The 26108-nt window shown below is 43.4% G+C and overlaps 1 protein-coding gene across 1 annotated transcript in view; it reads right to left on the bottom strand.

Moving 5' to 3' along the window:
- Positions 1-2365: 2365 nt before the first annotated feature.
- The window catches only part of USP46 (ubiquitin specific peptidase 46), a 62702-nt gene continuing 38959 nt past the window's right edge, over positions 2366-26108 (bottom strand). Inside the window, exons 5-9 of the mRNA XM_060110003.1 lie at positions 20401-20477; positions 12330-12413; positions 10054-10251; positions 6788-6866; positions 2366-5938 (exon numbers count right to left, since the gene is read on the bottom strand). Coding sequence (XP_059965986.1) covers positions 5837-5938; positions 6788-6866; positions 10054-10251; positions 12330-12413; positions 20401-20477 — 540 coding nt within the window. The 3' untranslated portion in view covers positions 2366-5836. The remainder of the gene's footprint in view (positions 5939-6787; positions 6867-10053; positions 10252-12329; positions 12414-20400; positions 20478-26108) is intronic.

Raw genomic sequence — 26108 nt, 5'->3', positions numbered from 1 at the left:
TGAAGAACATAGGGGTAAGACAGGAATAAAGACACAGACCTACTAGAGAATGGACTTGAGGATATGGGGAGGGGGAAGGGTAAGCTGTGACAAAGTGAAAGAGCGGCATGGACATATATACACTACCAAACGTAAGGTAGATAGCTAGTGGGAAGCAGCCGCATGGCACAGGGAGATCAGCTCGGTGCTTTGTGACCGCCTGGAGGGTGGGATAGGGAGGGTGGGAGGGAGACGCAAAAGGGAGGGGATATGGGAACATATGTATATGTATAACTGATTAAATTTGTTATAAAGCAAAAAATAAAAAAAAAAACAAAAAAAAACATAAGGGAGGGCTTCCCTGGTGGCGCAGTGGTTGAGAGTCCGCCTGCCGATGCAGGGGACACGGGTTCGTGCCCCGGTCCGGGAAGATCCCACATGCCGCGGAGCGGCTGGGCCCGTGAGCCATGGCCGCTGAGCCTGCGCGTCCGGAGCCTGTGCTCCGCGACGGGAGAGGCCACAGTAGTGAGAGGCCCGCGTACCGCAAACAAACAAACAAACAAACTCATGCTGGATTGATTTTGGTTAAGTTTGGATAGGCTCTAATTATTTGGTAATCATGGGAAGAGATCATTTAATTTATTCATAAAATCCTCTGTTAAGACTTTCAATATTCTGGCTCTTTTAACACGAGAATTAAGAGGCAAAATGCTCAAGTCCATCACTGTAACCTAATGGATTTAAGCAGTTTTAAAAATTGCGTCGTCCCTATTAGAAGAAGCTAAAAGGCAGGCTAAGGCAACATGGAGAGCAGGAAAGGAGGAAAGTGGGACACCAAGAAGGGGACCCAAGGTCAAGAAGGAACCGGGCTGCTTTACCCACAGCACCAGCTGGAGCAGTGTCCATCTGCTCAGGAAGACCCAGGCTGAACACCCAAATGAGCAAGATTGTGATGAATTTCGCCGCCCACATGTTATCTCCACAATTTAAATTTCTTTCCCGCAAACCTTTTTTCTCTGAGGGAGGAAACTAGAAGAGGGATCCTATCTGCTTCACCTTTTTATCCCCCAACTCCTGTCCCCTTGCCTAGCATATAACAGGTGCTAAATAATGGCTGAATTAAAAATCTCTCCACCTGGGACATCTCTAGGACAAGTCTAAGAGGTTTGAGTACCATCCCCAAGATCAAAGTCTTCCCTCGGGGATGGGGGGTGGGGAATGACTTAGCAAGCTTTTTTATCTTCATGGGGATACAAGGCATGGAAATGGAAGGCTTCGTTCTCTGTTCAAGGGGTTTTAAGTCTCAGTGAACAGAGGGAGGGAAATTTGGAGAAATGGGCAACTCTTCTCATTCCCCAGAAACTGTGTCGTGCTGGTGGTGACGGGCCTATCCTATAAACCCTGTAAGACAGGTGGACAACAGGAGGCCGAGAAAAGAAAAACCCTTCTTCCTGACGTCTTCCATTCCCGTGGCCGTCATGGCGGAGGCGGGCTCCTCCCCAGCAAGCCTGTCCCAGCTCAGCCAGGTTCAACTGAGCTGCCCTGAGAGAAGATGGATGGAAACCGGGAGACTTCAAGGCACTTTGCCTTGCCCTTGGTCTGTGGGGTTTTATTCCCATCACTGGGCCCAGGAAAATGTATTCAAATGACAATCTCCTGTCCACACACGGACCCCTTGAAGTGACTGGTTGGGGGGAAAAAGACCCTTACGCATTTTAACAGCAAGCTTGAGTCTCAGCCCTGGGAGGGCCACACTCTGAGACCATAGAATATGGGCCTGCACTGCCCCGTTTCTGGCAGGCCAATAGAGGGAGTTGTGTGCACCCCGCTGGGGTCACTGCAGCTCAGACCCCACCCAGAAGCCTGGGGCTGCTGGCAGTACACCAGGACCCGGACCACACTCCTACTCTTTCCTAGAAACCAAATGCTGATGGGATCAAAGAGCTGGAAGCCACTTCCTTATTTTGGGAATGGATCTTTTAATTTCATAACTGGTAAAGGGCATTTTCTATGCAAAAGCGCTGCTAAGCAATTCACCGTGATGCCTAATATACCAACCCTAATTCTTTTTTTCACTGATAGTCTCAATTTGCTCTTCCCCAGACACAGGTTTCTGGATTAATTGTGTTGATCTTTCTCAATCAAAAAAGTGGTGAGATATCTCCAGAACACTAACTTTATGAACGTGGACAGTACGTTATTATTACATGTCCATTATTACAATGACCAGAATATTCTTTACAATGCTTCAAAATTGGGTTTGTAATGATTACTTGGACAGGAAGCTTACCAATGACTCACATTTTATAAAAAGGATTTTAAGTCCATGTGTATAATGCTACCGAGATAGAATTCTCTAGGAAGAGAATTCCTCTTTTATTTATTTATTTTTTGCCAACAATTTTAGAGGCAGGGTGTTAAACTGATTGAAGTTTCACAAGATTGACATTATTGCTTAAAGTGCTTGAACTGGTTACATTAAAAAAAAAAAAAGGTACAGATTATTTTAAATAAAAACTAAAAAAAATTTTTTAGCAACAAAGTCAAATAAATGAATGCCACATAAATACAGTAACTATTTTGGTTATACAGAAATGGAAGCCAAAATAAATTAATGCAATACCGAAAAACAAATTTAATTAGGCAGAAACATAGGAAATCATTTTCCCTGACCCATGCCACTTACATGAGTTAATCACACTAGTGCTGATAAATGCCTTGACCATATAATAGCAAACGAGGGCAAAACATTTAGTGCACAATATTTTAATACACATGAATATACAAAGTTGATCAAAATGCAATGTTTAAAGATAAAATCCATCTGTAATAAAGCTACACTCCAATATCTAAAATAAGCCCTAAGCTCCAGTTAGAACATAGTTTCATTGTTAGGCATGCCCATGAAAATTAAGGGTATCCATGAAAATAAATGCACAGGGACCATTTCCGTCATTTTTTTCCCCATTTCATCTGAAATCCAAAATATACCAGGCTATAAAACCAATATGACTGGTTTCCTAGTCAAAGCACCACCCTCTTGTGCTGCTCCTTGGCTCTCTTCAAACCAGCCCACTTCGTGTTGCCTTGGAATGGAAAATGCATCAGAATAACAGGACTGGGCGTCAGCATTCTACCAACATTGACTTTCAAACACTGTAACATAATCTAGATGTTAAACAAGAAGTAACCAATAAAGCAAATATTCCTTCTCTTTTTAAAGTGGAAAACACTGCAACTTAACACCCAGCAGTTAAAAGAAATACAGCAGGCCTGCTCACTCCTGCCAGAAAATGACACACAAAAACCCTGGCCATTTGAGGGAATATTGCTGAGCCTTTGTGCTATTGTTGACCTCAGAATGGTCTCACACATCCCACACCATCTCTGCTTCACACAATGAATGAGGGATGAAAAATAAAGAAGTGTTTATGTGCTCTAGTCTTCACATAAAGTGAAATGACTGAGGGGGAAATGTAGCTGCCTTGAGTTTCTTTCGTTTATTAAAGAGGAAGGGGGAAGAAGTTCCCAGATAGCTCTAAAGTTTAAAAAACTGATGGAGTGTTGGCGGATAAGTGTGTTTTGGTCTTTTTTTAAATCTTCTTTTCCTGCAACACACAACCATTTTAGTGTCTTTGTATTATCTTCGATACTTATTTTTTATTCCAAAAATTTATCTGTGAATACTGAATTTTAACTAACCTTTTCTACTAAAAGGCATTATTTCAGTTAAGTCACTGGGAGAAACTTTTTACACATCAAAAAAAAAAAAGTACTGAATCTATGACTTAGCATTCAGATATTACTTCCATAGACTTCCAACTGAAACTATTTTTTCTAATAAATTAGCTTCAAGAGTCATTTCAAAGATAATTTTAATAGTTTTTCTCATGTATCAGTTCCAAATATATTACGGATCAATCAGCGTTTTTTTAAACTTTGCAACCTGCAGTCAAATATATGGTTTATGTATAGTACAAACAGCTCCCTGTATCAGTCACCTTCAACTGGAAAGTGTCTCTCCTTAAAAAAGAATAAAAACACACCTTCCAGGTACGCCATTACTGCATAAGTTTTGTGGAGGAAAAAAAGACAAAATATTTATAAATATGAATTCACCTCTAAACAAAGCAAGGTATATTTTCATCACTTTTATAAAACAATAACGTGAAGATCACCCTGTTTTTGTCTTCTCCAGTGAAAAGTAAAACATTTCACTTCAAGCACGAACAGATGAAGTGTTGGCATGCTTATGTAAGTTGTGAGTGACAAACAGTTCAAGATACTTCAAAGATAAATCCAGTTTTCATCTAGATAAAGTGCTATGTTCTTAATTGTCGCAAAATGGCCAGTAACATTTTCAATTTCAATCTTAGTTCACATTATGCCACAAGTTTGCATGTTCCTTCGCTGATTTATTAGGTAACAAAATAACAGGTTCACAGTATATTATAGCGTATGGAAGTCAACTGTCTTCCCAAAGGAAGCCAAGATCTACAACTCATAACATTTGTAGGAAACCAAAAACCAGCTCAACAGCAAAACACTGTATCGACCCTTTTAATAAAAGGTGCCAATACTCAAAAGATTTAATAAATACATATGTAACAAAAAGTAACTACGGTGAGATGAGGTTCTTCCAAAAAACTCCATTTGTCAAGCAAGCGTCCTGGAAGTCTGAGCCAAAGAAACGCCACCATTTTGTTCATCCCTCCACCCGCCCACTGACACTTCCTTTGACCCACTTGCATCCCCAGCTAACTCCAGTATCTCCTGTAGGGAAGGTTCCATGTTAGCCCTGGGACTTGCCAGGGCCTCAGTACACAGACTGAAATGCTAAAACGTGAACAGCTGTACAATGTGGCTGATGGGAGGAAAGGTGCAGAGCCTTCGTTCTTCCTGGGAAAGGACGGTGTTGGTGCTGCCTAGCTAAGGAGAGCTGGGCGGAAGGCAGTCCCTGTGGTGGCTCAGCTCTGCCACCACTGACTGCGAAACACCAGTAGGATCGGAAAGATACCTTGGGAAGCTTAGCAGCTCCGGATAAAGGAGGTACAACTCACAGGACAGAAGAAAAGCATCACTAAAAACAAAGAGCATAGAGCTATTTTCCTGAAACTTGGTTTTGGTAGAAAGATAAGAAAAGCAACTTTCCGCTGTGCACAAAAGCTACCTCCTCTTGGCTTTGCCTGCCCGGAGCTCCACACCTCCTCAGCCTCTGGAATTCTCATGGCTGGGTGAGCTCAGCCCGGGGCAGCCGCTAGCAACCGCGAACGGCTTCTGTTCACCCTGTTCCACCCGGAGGATGAATTCAGTTTCGAGGTTACTCACTTTTAAACATTTTCACTGGCAAAACTTAAAGCTATAGTTGCAGCTCTAAAAGGTGAGTATCTACCCCGTTCTTCTGTCCTTCCGTCAGAAAAGAGGCAGAGAAGCTAAAAACGGGAAGCGGTGTTTCCAGGGACAAGTTAAAGGAATGCATTGAAAGGAGACCCCGGAAGCCATTTAGGAAGATGAGCAAAGACCCCAAAAAGACTGTCGACGTTCACAGGAAATGTCCTTCTAATTCAGCCAGACACAGCCAGTGGCATGGCATGTACCTGATCCTAAAATTAGCAAATGTTATTCATCTAAAACTTACTACAATCTGATTGCAGTTAACTCTACCTCAGACTAACATAAAACCACGAGTAGTGAGTGCTGCATGTAGAAAAACAAAGGGGGAGAGTCACACGGCCAGACCTCTGACCTCGGAGCCGTGCCGCTGGTGGGCCGCGGGGGAAGAGGGACGTCTGCAGAGAAACCAGGTAAGAGCGCTTTGAACATTCCCCCACTCGACTTAGTTCCACAGTCCTTTAAGTTATTCTCTTGACTGATAGAATAAAATATATCCAGATTCTGAATTTTTTGATATATCTGATGTCAGGCCATAGAATTCTTCAATAGCTTGGGCATCTATTTTCTGCAAGCAAAAGAGAAAACAATACAACGGTTTAACATGATTCCTGGGAGAAGGAAAGAAACACTAATGGAATGCACAAGAAAATGTAAGAAGCACTATCATAAAATTGGGACCTTTCAATAGCAAATGGATAGCTCCACAGACCTGACAGAGGGACATGATTACGTACATTGCATATCGTTGGGGAAGAAAGCCGCCCTTTAATCTATCAGCAACCATAAGTGGGCGCTCTTTGAAGAAGCCAGGACTTCCGTCTTTCAAACGGTAAACTGGGGGAGCTCTTGGGAATAACCTTAATTCTTTCAGGCCATCAGAGTTTATTCCCTTTAGTGCTACCTTAAGTGGGCTAAAACAGACCACGCTTTTGAGTGTGGAATTCTCTCCAGCTAGTATTCCTTTACAACAAAATGAATATGTGGAATACTTTGGTATCATATAAAGATTTCCAGGTTTAACAGATTGAAAAAATATATTTTTTAAAATAATAATCAATACAAGAAAAATTTGGTATAATAAAAGAATTTGAATAGAACTTTGAAGTTTATTATTTGGTCCCAGAGAGGGCTTTAGTCACTGTAGGAAACAGGACTTACACATGGGCAGCAAAGAGATCCCATGTCTACGCTAATCAGTTAACAAGAACACAGTATTGATGAGTCCACGATCACACCCCTTTCTCCCCTTCCAGACAGAATGGGGAGCAGCAGAATTTACTTTTGAGAGAAATGTAAGTTGTTTTCAAGTCAGATTATGGGAAAACAGGCCTACTTTAGCAAATGTCCACACACACACATCCCAAAACACCGTCTCTGCCCCACTTCTCTCTGATACAGTCATCTGCATACCAACCTCTACAATGTCATCATCAAACAAAAGCCAGAAGCCATGACTTTTCACAATAGTAATATAATGCCCACGATTAGGACCACTGGAAAAGAACAGACAAAGAAAGTCACCAAGTTAACATTTATTTCTCCATAAAACTCTATGTAGCTCTCTACATGCAGTGATTTACTAGGGAAAAAAACCCTCTATCTTCAGGACAGAGAACTTGGCATATATGTCTATTTCCACATTCCTTTGGCCACAACTCACAGAGGGACACCCAGGGACTGGAGCTGTGCTGGGCATAAGAGAAAGATGAGAAAAACCTCATCTTAGTCTTCTAAGGACTCGCAATCTGCTGGGGGAAACAGACATTCAAATTCAACAAATATTAACACATAATTATGGTACACCCACTATGTGCCAGACCCATTCTGGCTGTCGGGCTAAAAAGCAGTGAACGAAACAAAGTCCCCACTTTCTTGAGATGAGGGTTGGAGAGGTAATAAACAAACTAAAATACAAATATATTTCAATTGGTGGTAAGTGCCGTGAAGAATATAGCGGAGCAACGGGATGGTGAGCGATAGAGGGAAGGCGGTATTGGATATAACGTGCTGAAAGAAGGCCTCTCTGATGACAGGTGATTTGAACAGAAGGAATTTCCCTGAAGGAAGGGGAAGGGGCATGTATATGTGTGTGTGTGTGTGTCACAGAGAGAGAGACAGAGAAAGAGAAGCCATGTGACCACGTGATGGAAGTGTCGGGAATGGGAAAGAGCAAGTGCAAAGGTCTGGGGGAGGCGTAGGGGTGGGAATAGTTCTTGGTGTGTTCACCCAACAGCAAGGCAGCCAGAGCCCAGTGAGCCCGGGGTGAAGGAGGGACGGGAATGGGCTATCGCAGCTAAGATTCTGGACTCTGCTGTGAGTGAGCCAGGAAGACACTGGGGAGTTTTGAGGAATGACGTGATCTGGTTCAAGTCTTAGAAAGATGTGACACTAAAATGTATAATAACAAGCACGAAAACAAAAAGATACATTACACAAAGCGGAAAGAACAGCTGCTACTATGTAGTTGGATCTGCACAACGGAGGGAATTTTTAACTCTAAATCTAGAGTTTTGTTTTGTTTTTTCAATGCACCATCAAAATTGGAAAGCTGAATTTGCCTTAGTTTGCTTTCTTTAAATACAACATGCCCCAAAGGGTCTGTTCCCACCTTTGTCAGGCCACTCTCTCCCCTCCCTCCGAGCTCCAGCCCACAGGCCGCCTCTGTTTTCATACACATCACCATTCCCATCTTGGTTCTGTGCCCGCTGGAGCTTGCCTGAAATGGTCTTCACCCATGTTTGCCTTCTTGGCTCTTTTTACTCCTTAGGCCTCAGCTCAAATGTCATCTCGGTAGATAAATCTTTGCCGACCACCTTCCCTAAAGAGGTGCCTTCGTTGCTCTCTGTCATTGCCCCGATTGTTCCTCATAGCACTAATCAAAATCATAAAGTGATTTTGCAGTGGTTTGGTTTTGGTGGTAGCAGCCTGGTGCGTTTACTTATTAACTATCTGTCTTTCCCACTAGATGCTCAGCTTCATGAGGGTAGGGCCCCTGTGTGTCCTGTTCACTGCTGTAACTTCAGATCTTGCTACGGAACCCAGGAAACAAGGGTTTAAAAATGCTTGCAGGAGAAATCAATGAAAGAGGCTGTGCACCTGGGGCAACTGTGGGCCGGGGGGTCCTGGCACAAGAAGGAAGCGCTGAGCTCCCTAACCTCAGAGCTTTCCAGAGCCCATGGCCAGAAGCCACCTGCTCCATGTATGAGAACAATTCCACCTCTAGTGGGGAGGAATTTAAAGAATCCTCATTAGTAGCATGCGTGACTTGGCACCAGCTCAGCCTTGCTGCCAGAGCTGCTCTGACCTTGGGCCCCAGTTACAGAGACTGACTATTCTAGAACCCAACCTCCTACTTGTCCCCCAGTTCTCATTAAGTGGGTCTCTGCCTTGTCCTCACCAGTGTTCCCAGGAACCACCCACAGAGATCCATACTGAAAACCCCTGCGTACCCCACACACCTGACTGCTTTTTCTTCTCCACCTCCTGTCCACACTGCCCACCTCGGCCACCAGAGACCCTCCAGGTACCAGGCTCTGCCTGCCCCCAAGACCTCCTCCCAACCCAGTGTTCATGGCTAGTTTCCAGATCACTGAACCCCTATGTTCTTTAAAATAATTGACTGTTAGAAGTATTCTTCAGGCGAAACAGAAAGATGGCTTATAACTGATCGACAAATACAACTTTCTGAGAACGTAAGGCAATTACCTGTGACTTAAAGTTACTCTGCATGGGACAAAACATGAGGTGCTTCAGATGTGAAGTCACAGTTTCTGATGCCATCCACTCAGTACAGGGCAAGAAATCAATCCATCCATCCCTCCACGTGGAACCATGCATCCTCTTGGTAATGGTCTGTTCACCACAACCCAATCCAGGAGAATGGAGAGGAAAAGACACCTACTCCGTGACAGGCCCTAATCTGAAACCTATAAGGGTGATGGCATGCCAATCCCAGGGAGGGGACACAAACCTGTCCCAGCCGAGCAAAGGATAGCAAACAGGTGAATTTTCGGCAGACTTTTCCAGGCTTACACCAAATTATGGAATAAAAAATACTTCCTCAAAAGACTTCCAGCAAATACACTTTGCTTCTCTACATCGAGGGGCCTTCTCTCTTACTCCCTCTTTTTTTCTGATTATGTACTTATTATAGAATATTGGGGAAAGACTAAAAACTGCATAAAGAATATTTGTTAAGAGTACATTTTAATCATTCAAAATGCCAAAAAATTTTTAGATTCCATCTACTGCTTCCAGTCTTTATTCACACATCTTAAACCACTTCTGAGATACTATACGTGTAACCTGGTTTCTTAGTTAAAATCATAGCATAAACATTTCTTTCTCCATGTGATTTCAAACTCCATAAGCGTCATTTATATCCAATGGAGACTTAGTATTTCCCTTATGAGAGAACGTTTAGATTATTTTTATTACAATGCAATTGTTTTATTTTTTACTTTTTTAATTTATTTTTTATTATCTTATTTTATGTATGTACGTTTAGGTTCATTTTGAGGTGATAGATAAACCAGAGCTTGGAGGAGACTCCCCAAAGCACCATTACCGCTGAGTCTCACCAGCCAGGAAGGGTGTGGTGGGGTCCACCCGGCGCACCCCGGGTCCACCCGGGGTGAGCCCTCCCGCTTCTCCCACGCCGCGCTCCCCACCTGCCCTCACCTGCCGCAGTGGACCACCACCGCGACCAGGTCGTACATGCGGTCCAGGTTCACCGCGTCGCTGGAGGTGTTGAAGAGCCGCAGTTCCAGGGGGAAGACCACCCGGTAAGACAGCTTGGTGTACCTGTGGAGCTGCTCCATGTACTTGAATCGCTTGAGGTGCAGGGCCAAAATCATGGGCAGCTTTTTGACTCTCATCCTAAGAAACCATGACGTAGAAAATCAGTGGTAGCCAACCCCCATGAGAGGAAGAGAATACACCGCCGCCTGCACAAATGGAGAGCAGGAGGAGTCCAACAAACTTCAAACCAGCAAACGGCCAAACCACTCGCAAGAATAAAAGGATACTCGCTTATGTAGAGCTGCCTCCTACAGGCTTGGCTAGCTGGAGCCTAGCCAGCAGAGAAAAGCGCAATGGAGGTGGGGGGTCTCTGTTTGGTCGAAGGAGACATCCCAGAACTTTCGTACCAATGAAAATACGTAGAATTGCTCTGCATCACTGCCCTCTGCCTCCCAGGGAGAACAGTATTTGGACAAACCCCCTCACCCTGAGATAATGGAGACGAGGGGGAGAGTTTCTGAGAGAAGGAGGCTGGGGAGAGGACAAGCGGAAAGGTGCAGTCTGGACGCACGGGTTCTGAGGACCGACCAGCAGGGATGCCTCAGATACTGCCCACTGCGGGCCATCAGATAACCAGGCATGCAGGGCCCATTCCCCCTCCCTACCCCTGTGCTTCTGGGCAAGTGATTTCCCTTCTCTGGCTTTCAGGTTCCTCGCTTGTAAACACAAGGGTTGGCTTAGGGCTACATTTACCCAAACAGGCTCATGAGAGCCCTGGAGATGTTAACGGATGCGGGGTTTCTGGGGCCAAGTCTGCACAATGCTGCCTTCTATCCTGAAGTTCCTCCTCGCACATTAGCATACTGAGGGATTTGAAAAATCCTGCAGAAAAGGATTTTCTTTTGTGTTTGATGCAGCATTTCGCCAACTTACATAAACATGGAAAGCTTTTTTCACTAGATGACCATTAATATTTCTCGGTAGGAAGTCACAAAGACCACAGTTTACGTGGATAACTCTCCTAGAATAGAGGATTTTCTGGTTGCCTTCCAGGACCCCCTCTATCAAGGTACTGAATCAGTGTAAATGCTGTTCAACTTGTGCACATTTTCAATGCATATTATTTGTAAAGGACAAATTTTAAGAGAGTATTACTCAGAAATCTATGGAGTAAAAACCCTGTTCGTAAAAATAAGCAAAGTAACAACATCAGCAGAAACATAAGATTTATAGTGAGCCCTGTATTTTTCAGGAACATGACATTTTAATGTATAAACCTCCAGGGCTAAACAGAAAACACCTTCATGCCCCATAGGAAGACCTAGATTACATGGGTGGGAGAAGAGGTGAGTTCCTCGACCACTAGCAAGTGTTAACTCCTGCCTGCCACCACAGTGACTAACCTTTCTTAAGTTTTGATGCACCAAGAAAAGATGTGCATGTCTGAGGATGGAGGGCTGGGAGACTGGGCAGAGAAACTATTTCGACCTCAGCTCTAGACCCCTGAGGGTTTTAGGCGGCAGGAATGGGCGTCTGTGAGTTACCCTGAATATACCACAACCATGGGCAGGGTAAACGTAACTCACAGTAAGCCTTCCCAGGATAATTAAAATGTCAAGTTTCTTGGCTTCTGGGGACAGAACACAGGGAAGGACTGGCTATTTCACATTGTCCAAGAGCTGGAACTGGCTGGTGCTGGTAAAAAGATGGGCAACTCTGCGTCCTGTATCAACTCAGAATATGATAACTTTCTTATCACCTATCCACAAACTGATGTTATTGATTTCCTCATGATTCCTTATTAAATGATTTTTTTTGGCCTGTCTTCTAAATAAGGAGTTCCAATATTTAGGCAATACTAACAATATTATCGGGTGACCACTGTGTGTCATGTACTATGCTAAATCCGTTTTATAATTTGCCTTTAATCCCAACAGGAGAGTGCTTATACTTGCTCACCATTTGTTTACCCAGCACGAGTATCTGGCACATTGAATGAATGAACAAACAGATGAACAAACAATCAGATGAAAGGGCAACTTCCCCAAGTAGGCGTTCTTATCCTATTTTACCAGTGAGGAAGGTAACTAACTTCTCCAAAGCTACTTGGCTACAAGACCATGGAACTGGGATTCAAAAATCATATCTGTCGGGCTCCACTGTCTGGTTCCTTCTGACGACACAAAGCCACCTCCTGAGCTAAACCCTTTACGTACCTTTTCTGGGCTTCCTGTTTGCTGCAACACGTTTCACAATAATACTTCTGTTCACTACACAGTGTTTCTGTGTTGCTGAAGTCTCTGCAGAGAAAAATATTTTCAACTTAAAAGAAGTCCAAAATGCACTCAGTTTACCATGTTTTAAACCCCCTATTACCTGTAGGGTAATTTTTACGTGAATGTGGGGAAAGAAGTAATGAGAAAAGATCCTTCTTAGAAGCAGGTGCTATGACGCATTAGAGCATGTCCACTGGGCTGGGTTATGATTTTACCACGAGAGATTTTCAAGTATAGCTTTATTTAATGGGACACAGGTAGATCTAAATTAGGATTTCCAACTGATTCAGAAAAAAAACTCAGGGTTTAACAGAGAGTACCTGTAAATTGGAAATAAAATTACAATGGAGGGGGGCTTCCCTGGTGGCGCAGTGGTTGAGAATCCGCCTGCCGATGAAGGGGACACGGGTTCGTGCCCCGGTCTGGGAAGATCCCACATGCCGTGGAGTGGCTGGGCCCGTGAGCCATGGCCGCTGAGCCTGTGCGTCCGGAGCCTGTACTCCGCAACGGGAGAGGCCACAACAGTGAGAGGCCCGCGTACCGCAAACAAACAAACAAACAAAAAATTACAATGGAGGGCTTCCCTGGTGGCGCAGTGGTTGGGAGTCTGCCTGCCGAGGCAGGGGACATGGGTTCGTGCCCCAGTCTGGGAAGATCCCACATGCCGCGGAGTGGCTGGGCCCGTGAGCCATGGCCGCTGAGCCTGCGCGTCCGGAGCCTGTGCTCCGCAACGGGAGAGGCCACAACAGTGAGAGGCCCGCGTACCGCAAAAAAAATAAATAAATAAAATTTAAAATTTTAAAAATTACAATGGAAAAATACTAACTCTAGTAAAAGCCAAGCATTTCTGTGAAAGTCGAGTCCAAAAATGTCAATCATACAAAATGCAAGGCGTCATTATTACGTGGTTAATGAAAAATGGTCTGTCTCAGGTGGTATTTTCAAAGAGCACAAAAGTAAAGATAATAAAATTTAAAGCATATTCAATGGCCCTTATATTGAACTAAGGAAGTCCCAAATGATCAGGAGATGTCTACCAAGCCCCTGCTCCCCACCTCCCCACACGCCGGGAGATAACTTCAGCCTGCCTCCTGAGAACAAATGCCACTGGGATGTTATATCTGTATTCACCTTATCATGAGGTTTTACTGTACTACCTATAGTTTTCACTTTTTAAATGTCATGGCTTTTCATTCTTCTCTGGTCACTGAGATTCTACTTAGCATTCCTGTGGTACTGCTTCAAAGGCTGAATAGAACATTCAGAATATCATAATACCCCAGAGTCTTGAAAAAGTCCATGACATTTCCTTATTCATAGGGAGTGTCCTAGCGCCAGAGTGATCAGATTTATTAAATAGAAAACGTTATTTACATGGTGTTAATGACTCAACCACTTAAACAGAGCTTATCAAGAGAAAACATAGGTTGTTCATTCATTAAATTCCCCAGTGGCTACTGACAGTACCCTGGGCTAGGTGCTGGGGGTCCGCAGAGAATGCCTGCCCTCACCCAGCTCACAGACTGCCAGAGACACGTGCAAGAAGCCACTTGCAACACTTAGTGTTCACTGCAGGCTAAACATAAATCATTTCACACGATTGACTCCCCTGCCTAAAATCCTCCAATAGTTTCTCGGTGCAATCAGGAATAAAACTCAAATTTCTTACCATGGCCAACAGACCGTCTGTCCTCAGAGTCCTGACTGCTCTTCTGGCCCACCTCCCGCCCCACCCCATCTCCTTCACTCTGCTCCAGCCGCCGGCTGGCCTTCTCTGTAGCTCCAGAGGGCCACGCTCTCCCTGCCTCGGGGCATTCGCTGCTGCTATTTCCCCTGCACTGACAGCTTCTTTCCAGATGCTTCCATGGCTGGCCCCGCTCACTGCTCAGAGCTCAGCCTAAATGTCACCTCTTTGGAGAGGATTTCCCCAGCCACTCTCTCCAAACCCATCCAGCCCCTACTCTATTGCTGTCTTGTTTTCTTCTGAGCACTTATCACTATCTGAAGCATCCTCCTATTCGTTGGATCACCCGCCTCCCCTCTGTGTGGGCAGTGACCCTGTCTGTCTCACTCACTGCTAGAACCCCAGCACTGAGAACAGGCCCAACCCATAACGGCCCTCAATGATGTGTGTTGGCTGAACAAAGGAACAAAGAGAGAATCGTGTGTATAAAGTCCAGGGGAAAGCACAGAGGACAGAGAAGTGAACTGGGATTATTCAGGACGTTTCCCCAAGGGGTGATCTCTGAGTCAGGTTCGCAAAAAGGGAAAGTGAGCCAGGGGGTAAGAGTCCAGGGTCCCAGATAGAGTGAAGGCTGAGGCCCAAAGGCATGAATGCAAGGTACAGAGCACGCTTCTTGGAAGCTGTTTGGACCGTGTGGCTCTCTAACTGGTCTCTGCAGGGGCGATGGCATCAGACAGTGCTTTTTGGATCACTTCTGGCAGCGCTCTGGGGGAAGGACTGGAGGGGGTCAAAAAGCAAGGAAACAGTTTAGAAGGCAATTACACTCAACCCTCAGATTTCAAGTGCTTGGTGCCTAATACAGACTCAAACTTAGCTGAATGCATACTAGCCAGCTCTTCATGGAGTTAACTGATGTGAAATCTCTTCTTGGCCCACACACGGTTTATTGGGGTGGAACGGAACAACCAAGGAGAAGTGGGGGATGAGCCCGGGTGACGGTGGAGATTCACATTTTTGGAATGTCTACCACAGACAAATCTCTTTATCCAACTAAAGAATCAGAATAAGTAAGGCAAGCACAACAACAAATAAGGAATTAAACACTTTCTACTCTCTCTTATTCTCCCTCCCCCCGTCAAAACAAACAGAAGTTTTTGTAGACCCACTACGTAGAAATATAGCAGAAGTTGGTACCTAATGTGAAGACCTGATTCGCAAATAACCACCATCCTGCCCAGCCCTAGCTGGCTGGAAGCTCAATGACACAGGAGAGACAGGGTGATGCTTTTGGAGCATCTGTGAGTTGAGAATTGGAAAATGCGGCTAAGTTAGGGAAACAGAGTGGCCCTGGCAAGAAACTGGGGCAGAGCAGATCTGCCAGGTGATGCTACACAGTTGTGGGAACAAAAGCAGGCAACAAAGGTTGAGGAAACTTTTCAATGAGAAAAATCAAAGAGAAGAGGAGAGAGGAGAGAGGTCGTTTTGACACTTGGGATAAATTACAACAAAGCACAGAGGAGAGGTTACTGGGAAAGCACAAAACTCTTTGTATTTCTTTAGAAAGAGTCGAAGTGGCAATGAAACACTTTTAAAAAATACACTTTGGGAACAAATCTAATATGAAACACATACCTGTAAACGGAAACTATGAAACCTAATGGAAATGTATACAAGAAAACTTGAAAAAAATGGAGAAAGACTATGTTCCTGGGTAAGATGGCTATAGGCTGTAAAGATAGCTACCATGTCCATGTTTAATGTCTATGTTTGATACATTTTTAATTAAAATCTTAACTTTTCACTCAACACAATAGCTAAAAAATTGAATTTAAAAGAATTCTCAAGCTAGGCTTCCCAATAATTTTCATGTCATGACCCACATAAAATAATGGTGCTACGTAGAAATGAAGCAGCACCGATGCGGCTGCTTCTCTGGCAGCTCCAGGCTCTGCCCAGCCTCCCAGAAGCTGAGGGGATCTACACGCACCTGTAACCCATCTTCTGGGGCACACCAGCTGGGAAGCTTTGTTCTAGAATCTGCAGCAGTGGTTCACCCAGCTGCTCATCAGAATCACCTGGGGAGCTTTAAAAACAATCTCAATCGCCCCTCACCCTCCCCCAAGCCTAATTACAACAGAATCTCTCCAGGTAGAACCCGGGACTATTGTTCTTAAAGCTCCCTAGGTGGTTCCAGTATGCTGCGTGGGCTGAGAGCCACTGTCCCCAGTGCTTTGCAAATATTAACATGCACTCATGCACTGGGAAATCTTGTCAAGACGCAGGCTCTGAGTCATGCACTCATTCTTGGAGGAGACCTGAGATGCTGCCGTACTAATGAGATCCCAGGTGATGTCAACGGCCCTAGTCCACAGACCCCTGTTTGAGTAGCACAGATCTAGAGCGGGGGTTCTCAAACTCTGGTGGTATCAAAACCACCCAGAAAAATTAATTAAAAATAGATGCCCAGGCTCACAAAAGTCGAATATGGCCTGGGCCTCAATTTTTACCAACTTCCCCAGGTGATTCTGATATGCACCAAAGTTTGAGAACTACTGACTAGAGTATTACAGAAGGTCAAAAAAAGAAATCCAAAAGAAAGACATGTCAGATATTAGCAAGCACCATATATAAATAATAACCAAAACCAAGACATAAGTGAGGGAAGCAGAGAAACTAATAGATGAGCATATGGCAATGGATGTGTGATGGGGATGCACATAGAGCAAGTTTCCAAAATGAATAGAAAAGACGTTTCTTTAAAAAGAGAGTAATTTTAAACAAAGAGCTTTGGGAGAACTAAAAGGCTGACCTCCCTGGCCCTGGGAGAATGGGAATTTTTAATGACAGGAGGACACAGGAAGAAGAGAGTGGTTTCAGAACTTGGAGCACTTTGAGGAGAAAGGTACGTTTCTGTGCAGGAACCACAGGGAGGGACTAAGGCCCTGAAGCAAAAGACAAAAAATACCAAAAAGGACATGGGGGGATAATTAAGATAAACTTCACGTATTTTAAGTTTTTGCCTGAGGCCATCCCTCAACTTTTTAAAAGAAAAAAAAAACCTTTCTCAGCATCCTCCTATGATACAGATGGTTTACTCTGCCTAAGACACGGTGCTGAGATGTGAAATATCAGAATCATAGCTCAGCTACAATATGGCTTCAGTGCCTTCTCTAGACCTGTATCCTGAATTAACCACCATTTATATCATTTCTCTGGGACAAAAGTTCACGGAAAACACACTGTAATTGATCATCTAAAGCCCTTCAGGAAGGAGGTGGCAGGGATCTTACGTTTAAATCCTACAATGTTAGCTTGATTTTTAACTTCTTTCAAAATCAAAACAAATGATAAAATATCACATCAGAAGAGAGATGCAGGCATGATGTTAAAGAAGAAAACTCATAATTCTAGTTTGAGAAAGAAACCCTCAAGAATGCAAACCAAATTAAACCACGAAAGGGGCCAAAAAAGATCATAATCATTCCTCCTCTTTTGTCTCAAATAGAAAAAGCTAATGGATCAGCTGGCATCACTTATTCCCTGGAACTTTCTCCTGCACTTTGTTCTTTTGGGAAAGGCTGGAAAGCTGCCACCCCCATCACAGAACTGTCAGCGGTGAATGGCAACACCTGGCAGGCCTCTCTTTCTGTTGGGGAGGTGAGACCTTAGGCATATATGAGGGCAGGTCTAGGTAAGTCAGTCAAGGTCTATGTTAAGGATGATGTAAGATGGGGTGGGGCAGGCACTTCAGGAATATCAGCCTGGACAGTCAGATGAGAATCTGGTGTGGTTTAAAAGGTATTCTGAGGCTATTCTGTACCCACCCATCCTGCTTTAACGCCTCCACATGCCTCTAGCCTGCCTTCATCAGGTATGCATCGCCAATATACACATTTCTCCAAGGAAAAGAAAAGGGGGGGCGGAAACATAATTCTGGGTTACATTTGTTTATAACAAGGTTCCCCAAAGTTTGGAATTATAACTAACTAAAGTTAGCCCTTTACCTGCTTAGTCTCAAAGCTATAGTCACTGCCATCTGCCCTTTTGAACAGCCCAGAATTTCTTAGAGGGGAGGGGAACAGTCAGCCTCCCAAACTAACTCCCCTTCTCAAGAAGCAGAAATGGGCAAGTAATACCTTTCCTCCCACCCCCTCACCTACGACCAGCGCTGGCACAACCTTAACTTTTTCGACTCCCTGTGAACACAAAACCCTGAGGAAATCAAAACTAGCTGCTTTTCACAGGAATATTAGGAGCCCATGCCATAAACTGAACCATTCAGAAGAAAGAAAGGCCATCCAGGCCCACAAAATGCTTTGCAAACAAAGAGGTAACAAATGTATCCTAGACACCTGGACCCAAGGCATTTGGAGACAAGGGATGAAACATCAGACCAACAGGACGTGCTGCAGTAACCCTAGGGGGTGAGGGTAGGCTCAGAATCCTGGGAACTGGAGAGTAATCAGCCCCCAGCTCACACAATACATGACGCTCAGATGGACCAGAATGCTCTTCCAGGTTGGAGTTGGTGCCTTTGCCCTGAAAAACGACTTTCTAACAGCCAAACGGCCACAGCAAGTCTCTTTAATCTAGTCTAAAGAGTTCTAAGTAACCTGAACTCCTGATAGAACAATTCTGTTACACAATTCCCACTGATAAAGATCAACAGTGGCTTGAAAGAGAAAGACAAACACCATGTGGTATCACTTATATGTGGAATCTAAAATGTGACACAAATGAACTCACCTATGAAACAGACTCACAGGCATAGAGAACAGACTTGTGGTTGCCAAGAGGGAGGGGAGGCGGGGAGGCATGGACTGGGGGTTTGGGATTAGCAGATGCAAACTATTATAGACAGATTGGATAAACAACAAGGTCTTACTCTACAGCACAGGGAACTATATTCAATATCCTGTGATAAACCATAATGGAAAAGAATGTATATACATGTATAACTGAATCACCTTGCTGTACAGCGGAAATTAACACAACATTGTAAATCAACTATACTTGAATAAGTTTTAAAAAATAAACAAAAAAATAAAAATCAATAGTGCCTTGTAGTGACACAATAAAACGTCTCTGAGCTGACGTATCATAAGCAATGGGAAGGCCCACCTGACCACCTGGTCTATACTGGCACCCCCAATACCAGGCACTCTCTAGACGTGTTTAATGTCCTTCAAAGTACTGATCCCTGTCCATGGATTCCCACTAGACTGTAAGCGCCATGAGATGCATACCTGCCGCTCACCCTCGACCTCCAGTGTCCACAACAGAGCTGGGCTAATTATAAGTACTCATGACCACTTGTTGAAAGGAGGAGAAGACAGTGAGCACAGGAGAAGGGAATCGTGCTTCTATATCAACTTTGAGCACATTTTCAACACACAGGTCAATGCACAATAGCTACAGTAATCCTGGGCATGTGCTGCTCTTATACTCTGGGCTCCTTGCTTTTCCTCAACCCTAATTAAGAGGAAGTTTTTTTTTCCATAAGTGAGCTCCATATAATGCTGAAAGATGGAGGAGAAGGTAATGCCCTCATTAGTTCTCAGCTCAAAAGTGCATAATTTTTTTTTTTTGGCCACGTTGCACAGCTTGCGGGATTCTTAGTTCCCCGACAAGGCATTGAACCCCGGCCACAGCAGTGAAAGCTCCAAATCCTAACCACTGGACCACCAGGGAATTCCCATAATGTTTTAAATAACAGAATAGATTAGCGTAGAAAAAGAAAGTAATGGTAGGCATCTGTAGCACTTTTTTTTTTTTTTTTTTTTTTTTTGCGGTATGTGGGCCTCTCACTGTTGTGGCCTCCCCCGTTGCGGAGCACAGGCTCCGGATGCGCAGGCCCAGCGGCCATGGCTCACGGGCCCAGCCACTCCGCGGCATATGGGATCCTCCCAGACCGGGGCACGAACCCGTATCCCCTGCATCGGCAGGCGGACTCTCAACCACTGCGCCACCAGGGAGGCCCTCTGTAGCACTTTTTAACTTAATTGTGTGACTCTGTGATTGTGTGTGTGAGAAGGAGAGAGGCCGATGAGAGCCCAAAGCACACATCTGTATTAAAGATCAAAACCTTATTTTTAAACTTAATGACTAATGACTTCCACTTGATCCTCTCTCTCCTCAGCAGGACTCTTCTCCAGACCACATACACTTATTTTTAATCTCTCTTAGGAAAGAAGAAATAGAAAATAAAAGGATTATATTCGTTTAACAGAAAGGAAGATTATGTCCTGAAGAAACACAAGATTTTTCCCCCATGTACTTACTAGCCTGATCAAAAGCTCAGACCACAGTCAGAATTCATGAGGTTACCTTAGACAGTGGGTAATAGATGTATTCTGCTCCACATCAACAGAAAGGTCAAGAAAATCTTCATCTTTGCTACTAACCTGGAGCAAAAAAAGGAAAAAAGTATTAGGCACAAAATACATAATAGACAAGTAGATAAAACTTTGAACACCTACAGGTAACCAAAAACCATAACTGCAGTAAAAGTCAGGTATGGCTTTGTATACTCTCTGGCTACCAGTTACCTTGAAAACAATCCAAAACAAGAGAAAATCCTAAATTCTCCATTTAACCTTATCTGTGTCCAGCTTTGATTCAGGCTTTTCATAATTAAAACTCAACCAGATTTCTCTTCCTGTCCATTCATTGCCCCCACTGTTTCAAAGCAGGAAATATCAAACAGGTATCCATATAGCTCAGCCTGGCAGAATGATAACAATGGAAATGGAAAAAGGACAAGAGCCTTAAAAAACCTACTGCTCAGGTGATCACCCTCCATTCAGCTGTCTGCACTTCTTGCCAGTCCCCTGAAATCACTCCCTTCCTCCTGTGCCTAGCCATTCAAACTGTGTGGGGGGCCTGGGGGCCGAATGTGCTATGGGCTGGAGGTCTCTCGGTCTCTCTCTCTCTCTCTCTCTCTCTCTCACACACACACACACACACACACACACACACACACACACACACACACACACCTGTCCTCTGGCCCAGGAAGTGTTGTCCTTTGTAGAACACGCCCATGCTGTCTGTGGTACCACTCAGACCTGGAGCTAGCAGGGAGCCTGGGCTCACAGGGGCCCAGCAGACTGGACTGCTCTCAGCCACACCTATCACCAGCCCTGGCTGTTTCTTGGCCTGCACAGCTGACACCACACCAATTCTGGGTCTGTACTTATCAAAGCTCACCGAGTGGTGCTTGCCTTCCAGCAGCTCACCAGCTAGCCTGGCATTTCACTGTCTTGGAGTGGGAGGGACAAACTAGCCCAGCAGGAACTTTGAGGTGCCCAGTCAACTGGCAGCAAAACAACAATAATACTCCTGTAAGTGAGACAACTATCCTATGACCCAATACTCCAATAGTCAGAGATGTGGACACAATCCTTTATACTTTTATTAGTATACCCAAGAATGGGTATTGGCAGACTGCCCAACTCCATATCCTGTCTCTGCCACTTATAAAGTGGATGACACTAGGCAAGGTACTTAGCCTCTCTGTACCTCAGCTTCCTCATCTGTAAAGTGGGAGCAGTAAGAGTATCTATTTCATAAGGTTGTTGTAAGGATGAAATAAGATAATACATGTAAAGTGCTTTAAGAGGTAAGCACTCAACAAATCAAGGATGGAAAAAAACATTTAAAAGGGCCTAAAATGGTCAAAAAGTTGGGAATGGGTTACTACATTGTGAGTATCATATTAAATGAAACATGAGACTGCTCTCCTGCACTTCCACCGTCATCATGAGAAGGGTAACCCAGGCTAGCCCACTGCTTCCCAGAAAAAGATGAGAGACCCACAGAGGAGAGCTGTTCTCACTAAGGTGCCCCAGCTAAGCCCAGACAGGAGCACCATCCCCACCGGCCTTAGACACATACGTGAGACAGCTGAAATGCAGACGTACGGGCTCAGCCAAGGCCAGCTGCATCAGGCGACCCCCCGCCAACCCATGGTTGCATGAACTACAGTAAAAAAATCAGAGTGGATTTAAGTCTCAGAGTTTTAGGGAAGTTTGTAACAAAGCAACAAATAACCAATACAACTACTTAACATGACAGGCATTCCTCCTTTTACTGAACTTGGCAGATAGTGTGTTTCTTTCAATTTGAAGTTTTGTGGCAACCCTGTGTCGAGCAAGTCTAGTGGCAACGGCATTTGCTCACTTCGTGTTTCTGTGTCACATTTTGGTAATTTTCACAATATTTAAAACCTTCTTCATTATTATTATGCTTTATGGTGATCTGTAATCAGTGATCTTTGATGTTACTACTATGACTCACTGAAGGTTTGAATGATGGTTATCACTTTTTAGCATTAAGTATTTTTCAATTAAGGTATGTACATTTTTTAGACATAATACTATTGCACACTTAATAGACTACAATATAGTGTAAAAATAACTTTTATATGTATTGGGAAACCAAAAAATTTGTGTGACTCGCTTCATTGTGATATTCACTTTATTGCAGTGATCTGGAACCAAACCCACAGTATCTCCAAGGTATTTCTGTATGTATATTTTATCTTTATTCATTTATTGTCTACTTCCCCCTTACTAAAGTGAAAGTTCAAAAGACTGGCTTCTGTAATGACTAAGATCCTGCCCTTCCAACACTCCTCCAGAAAAGTATAAACTCAAATAACTATAAACTAACAGCAACTACCTGAAGGCAATGGAGGCAGATGGGGAGTCCACATGTGGAGGAAAAGAGCTGCAAATAATGGGTTCATGGTTTCACAGCCTTTAGCGGGATCCATGGGGGAAAATGCAGTCTTTCTGGTCTAGGAGCCAGAAAAACCAATCTGGGAAACCATGTCCACTGAGAAGAAGGGAAGGAATCTGAGAAGGTATCCCCAACTCTGTCTACCCACATCTCTGGCTGACCCCTGAGCCATACACATGCACAGAGTACACTCACAGCAACTTGGCTGGTGACAAAAGGGATGACCCAAGAGTCAAACTGCTGCCTAGGAAACAGTTTATAGTATGAGTCCAACCAAGATAACTACCTGCTAAAACTAAAGAAACTGAATACTAATTGGAGAAGAACAGCAGAACCCAGAGTCTCTCAAACTGAACATTCTCAATGTCCTAGATATGACCCAAACTTACAATATGTGAAGAACCAGGAAAATGGAAGATATTCTTAAAATAAAAGGAGGCAACTGAGACCAATCCTGGGATGACCCAGATGTTGGAAGTAACAAACAATGATTTTAAATAAGTTTTTATAAATATCTTCAATAAAGTGAAATATATTCACAGTGAACCAAAAAATAAGACATCTCAGCAGAGAAATAGAAACAGACAAACAAAAAAGAATCAAGTGGAAATTCCAGAACTAAAAAATTAATACACTGGATGGACTTAACAAAGAACTGGAGATGACAGAGAGATACCAGTGGACTTGAAGACAGAACAATGGAAATTATCCAAGGAGAAGAATAAAGGGAAAAAAAAGAAAGATTGAAATAAAAATTAACAGATACTCAATAAACCTGTTAGATATCATACACATAATTGGAGTCCCAGATGGGGAGGAGAGAGAATAGGGCAGAAAAATGATTTGAAAAATAATGGCTGAATATTCCCTAAATTTGGTGAAAGACATACATTTATAAATTGAAGATACTCAACAAACACCAAGCAGGGTAAATACAAAGAAGGCCAGCCAAGGTCAAACTGTTGGAAGCCAAAGGTAAAAAAGCAAATCTCAAAAACATCTAGAGAGGGCTTCCCTGGTGGCGCAGTGGTTGGGAGTCCGCCTGCCGATGCAGGGGACGCGGGTTCGTGCCCCAGTCCTGGAGGATCCCACATGCCGCGGAGCGGCTGGGCCCGTGAGCCATGGCCGCTGAGCCTGTGCGTCCGGAGCCTGTGCTCTGCAACGGGAGAGGCCACAACAGTGAGAGGCCCGTGTACTGAAAAAAAAAAAAAAAAAAAAAACATCTAGAGAAAAATGACACATTACAGCGAGCTCCCTGGTGTCCTAGTGTTTGGAATTCCAGGCTTTCACTGCTGTGGCCTGGGTTCAATCCCTGGTCGGGGAACTGAGATTCCACAAGCTGCGTGGCATGGCTAAAAAATAAATAAATAAACTTTTTTTTTTTTAAATGACACATTACAAGAGAATGATTCTGTTGGAAGCTGGCCTCTCATCAAAAATTAGAGAGGCCAGAAGACACTGAACATCTTTAGTATGCTAAAAGAAAAAGCTATCAAAACAGAATTCCTGTATCCCATAAATATATCCTTCAAGAATGAAGATAAAAGTGAACAGAATTCATTATTAACAGACTTGCAGTACAAGAAAGGTTACAGGAAATTCTTTAAACCAAAGGGAAAAGCTACCAGATGGAAATCCAGATCCTCAAGAAAAAGTGAAGAGCATCAAAAATGGGAATTATGACATTGTCCTGTGGGGGTTATAATATACATAAATGTAATACATGTAGCAACTATAGCATAAAGGACAAGGTAGGTCAGGGGTCGAAGGAATATGCACCTACACGGTTATATAAGTTAACTATGTTTTATGCGAAATGGAACATTATTAATTGTAAGGGGACTGTGAAGAGTGAAGAATATACTGTACTCTCCAGAGCAACCACTAAAAAGCAACATACAAAGATATACTAAGAGGATGGCTTCCCTGGTGGCGCAGTGGTTGAGAGTCCGCCTGCCAATGCAGGGGACACGGGTTCGTGCCGCGGTCCGGGAAGATCCCACATGCCGTGGAGCGGCTGGGCCCGTGAGCCATGGCCGCTGAGCCTGCGCGTCCAGAGCCTGTGCTCCGCAACGGGAGAGGCCACAACAGTGAGAGGCCCACGTACCGCAAAAAAAAAAAAAAAAAAGATATACTAAGAGGAAAATTAAAATGGAATTGTTAAATGTAATATACACACACACAAATAATCCAAAAAGGGAAAAACATTTAAAAAGCAGAGAAGGAGGAAGAGAGAAACAAAAAGCTCCGGGGGAATAAATAGAAAACAAGTAATAAAATGGGAGCCTCAAAGCCAACCATATCAATAATTATATTAAACACTAATGTAATAAACTTTTCAAGTAAAAGTCAGAAATTGAGTTGAATTCTTTTAAAAAGCAAGACCAGCTACATACTGTCCACAAGAGCTATACTTTAAATATAAAGAAACAGATAAGCTGAAAAAACATGGATGGAAAAAAATATACTATGTAAAGAATTAATATACATATATAGTGGGCTATTTAATATAAGAAAATAGATTTTAGACAAAATTATGAGAAATAAAAATGGTATTTCCTAATACTTGGGTCAATTTACTAGAAAAACGTAATGAAAAATATGGAAGTCCCTCATAACAGAGCCTCAAAAATATATGAAGCTGGAGCAGTATTCACCAACAAAATGGAATGAACCACTTGCTACCACGCAAATGAATCTCAAAAATGTTATGTAAGTGAAAGAAATCAGACACAAAAGACCACATCTTGTATGATTCCATATATATGAAAGGTCCAAAAAGGCAAATATCTAAAGACAGAAAGTAGCTTAGCGGTGGCCTAAGGCTTGCAACAGAGATTAACTGCCCAATACAAAGGATCTTATTGGTGTGATGGAAATGTTTTTAAACTGGATTATGGGCACAAAAACAGAAATACAAATCAATGGAACAGGCTAGAAAGGCCAGAGATAAACCCACACATAAATAGTCACCTTATCTTTGATAAAGGAGGCAAGAATATACAATGGAGAAAAGACAGCCTCTTCAATAAGTGGTGCTGGGAAAACTCGACAGCTACATGTAAAAGAATGAAATTAGAACACTTCCTAACACCATACACAAAAATAAACTCAAAATGGATTAAAGACCTAAATGTAAGGCCAGACACTATAAAACTCTTAGAGGAAAACATAGGAAGAACACTCTTTGCCATAAATCACAGCCAAGATCCTTTCTGACCCACGTCCTAGAGAAATGGAAATAAAAACAAAAATAAACAAATGGGACCTAATGAAACTTAAAAGTTTTTGCA

Source organism: Mesoplodon densirostris, chromosome 1 (assembly GCF_025265405.1).
Source record: "Mesoplodon densirostris isolate mMesDen1 chromosome 1, mMesDen1 primary haplotype, whole genome shotgun sequence".
NCBI classification, from domain to species: Eukaryota; Metazoa; Chordata; class Mammalia; order Artiodactyla; family Ziphiidae; genus Mesoplodon; species Mesoplodon densirostris.
The sequence above is the reverse complement of the archived record's forward strand: the minus strand, read 5'-3'. Positions and strand labels throughout refer to the sequence as shown.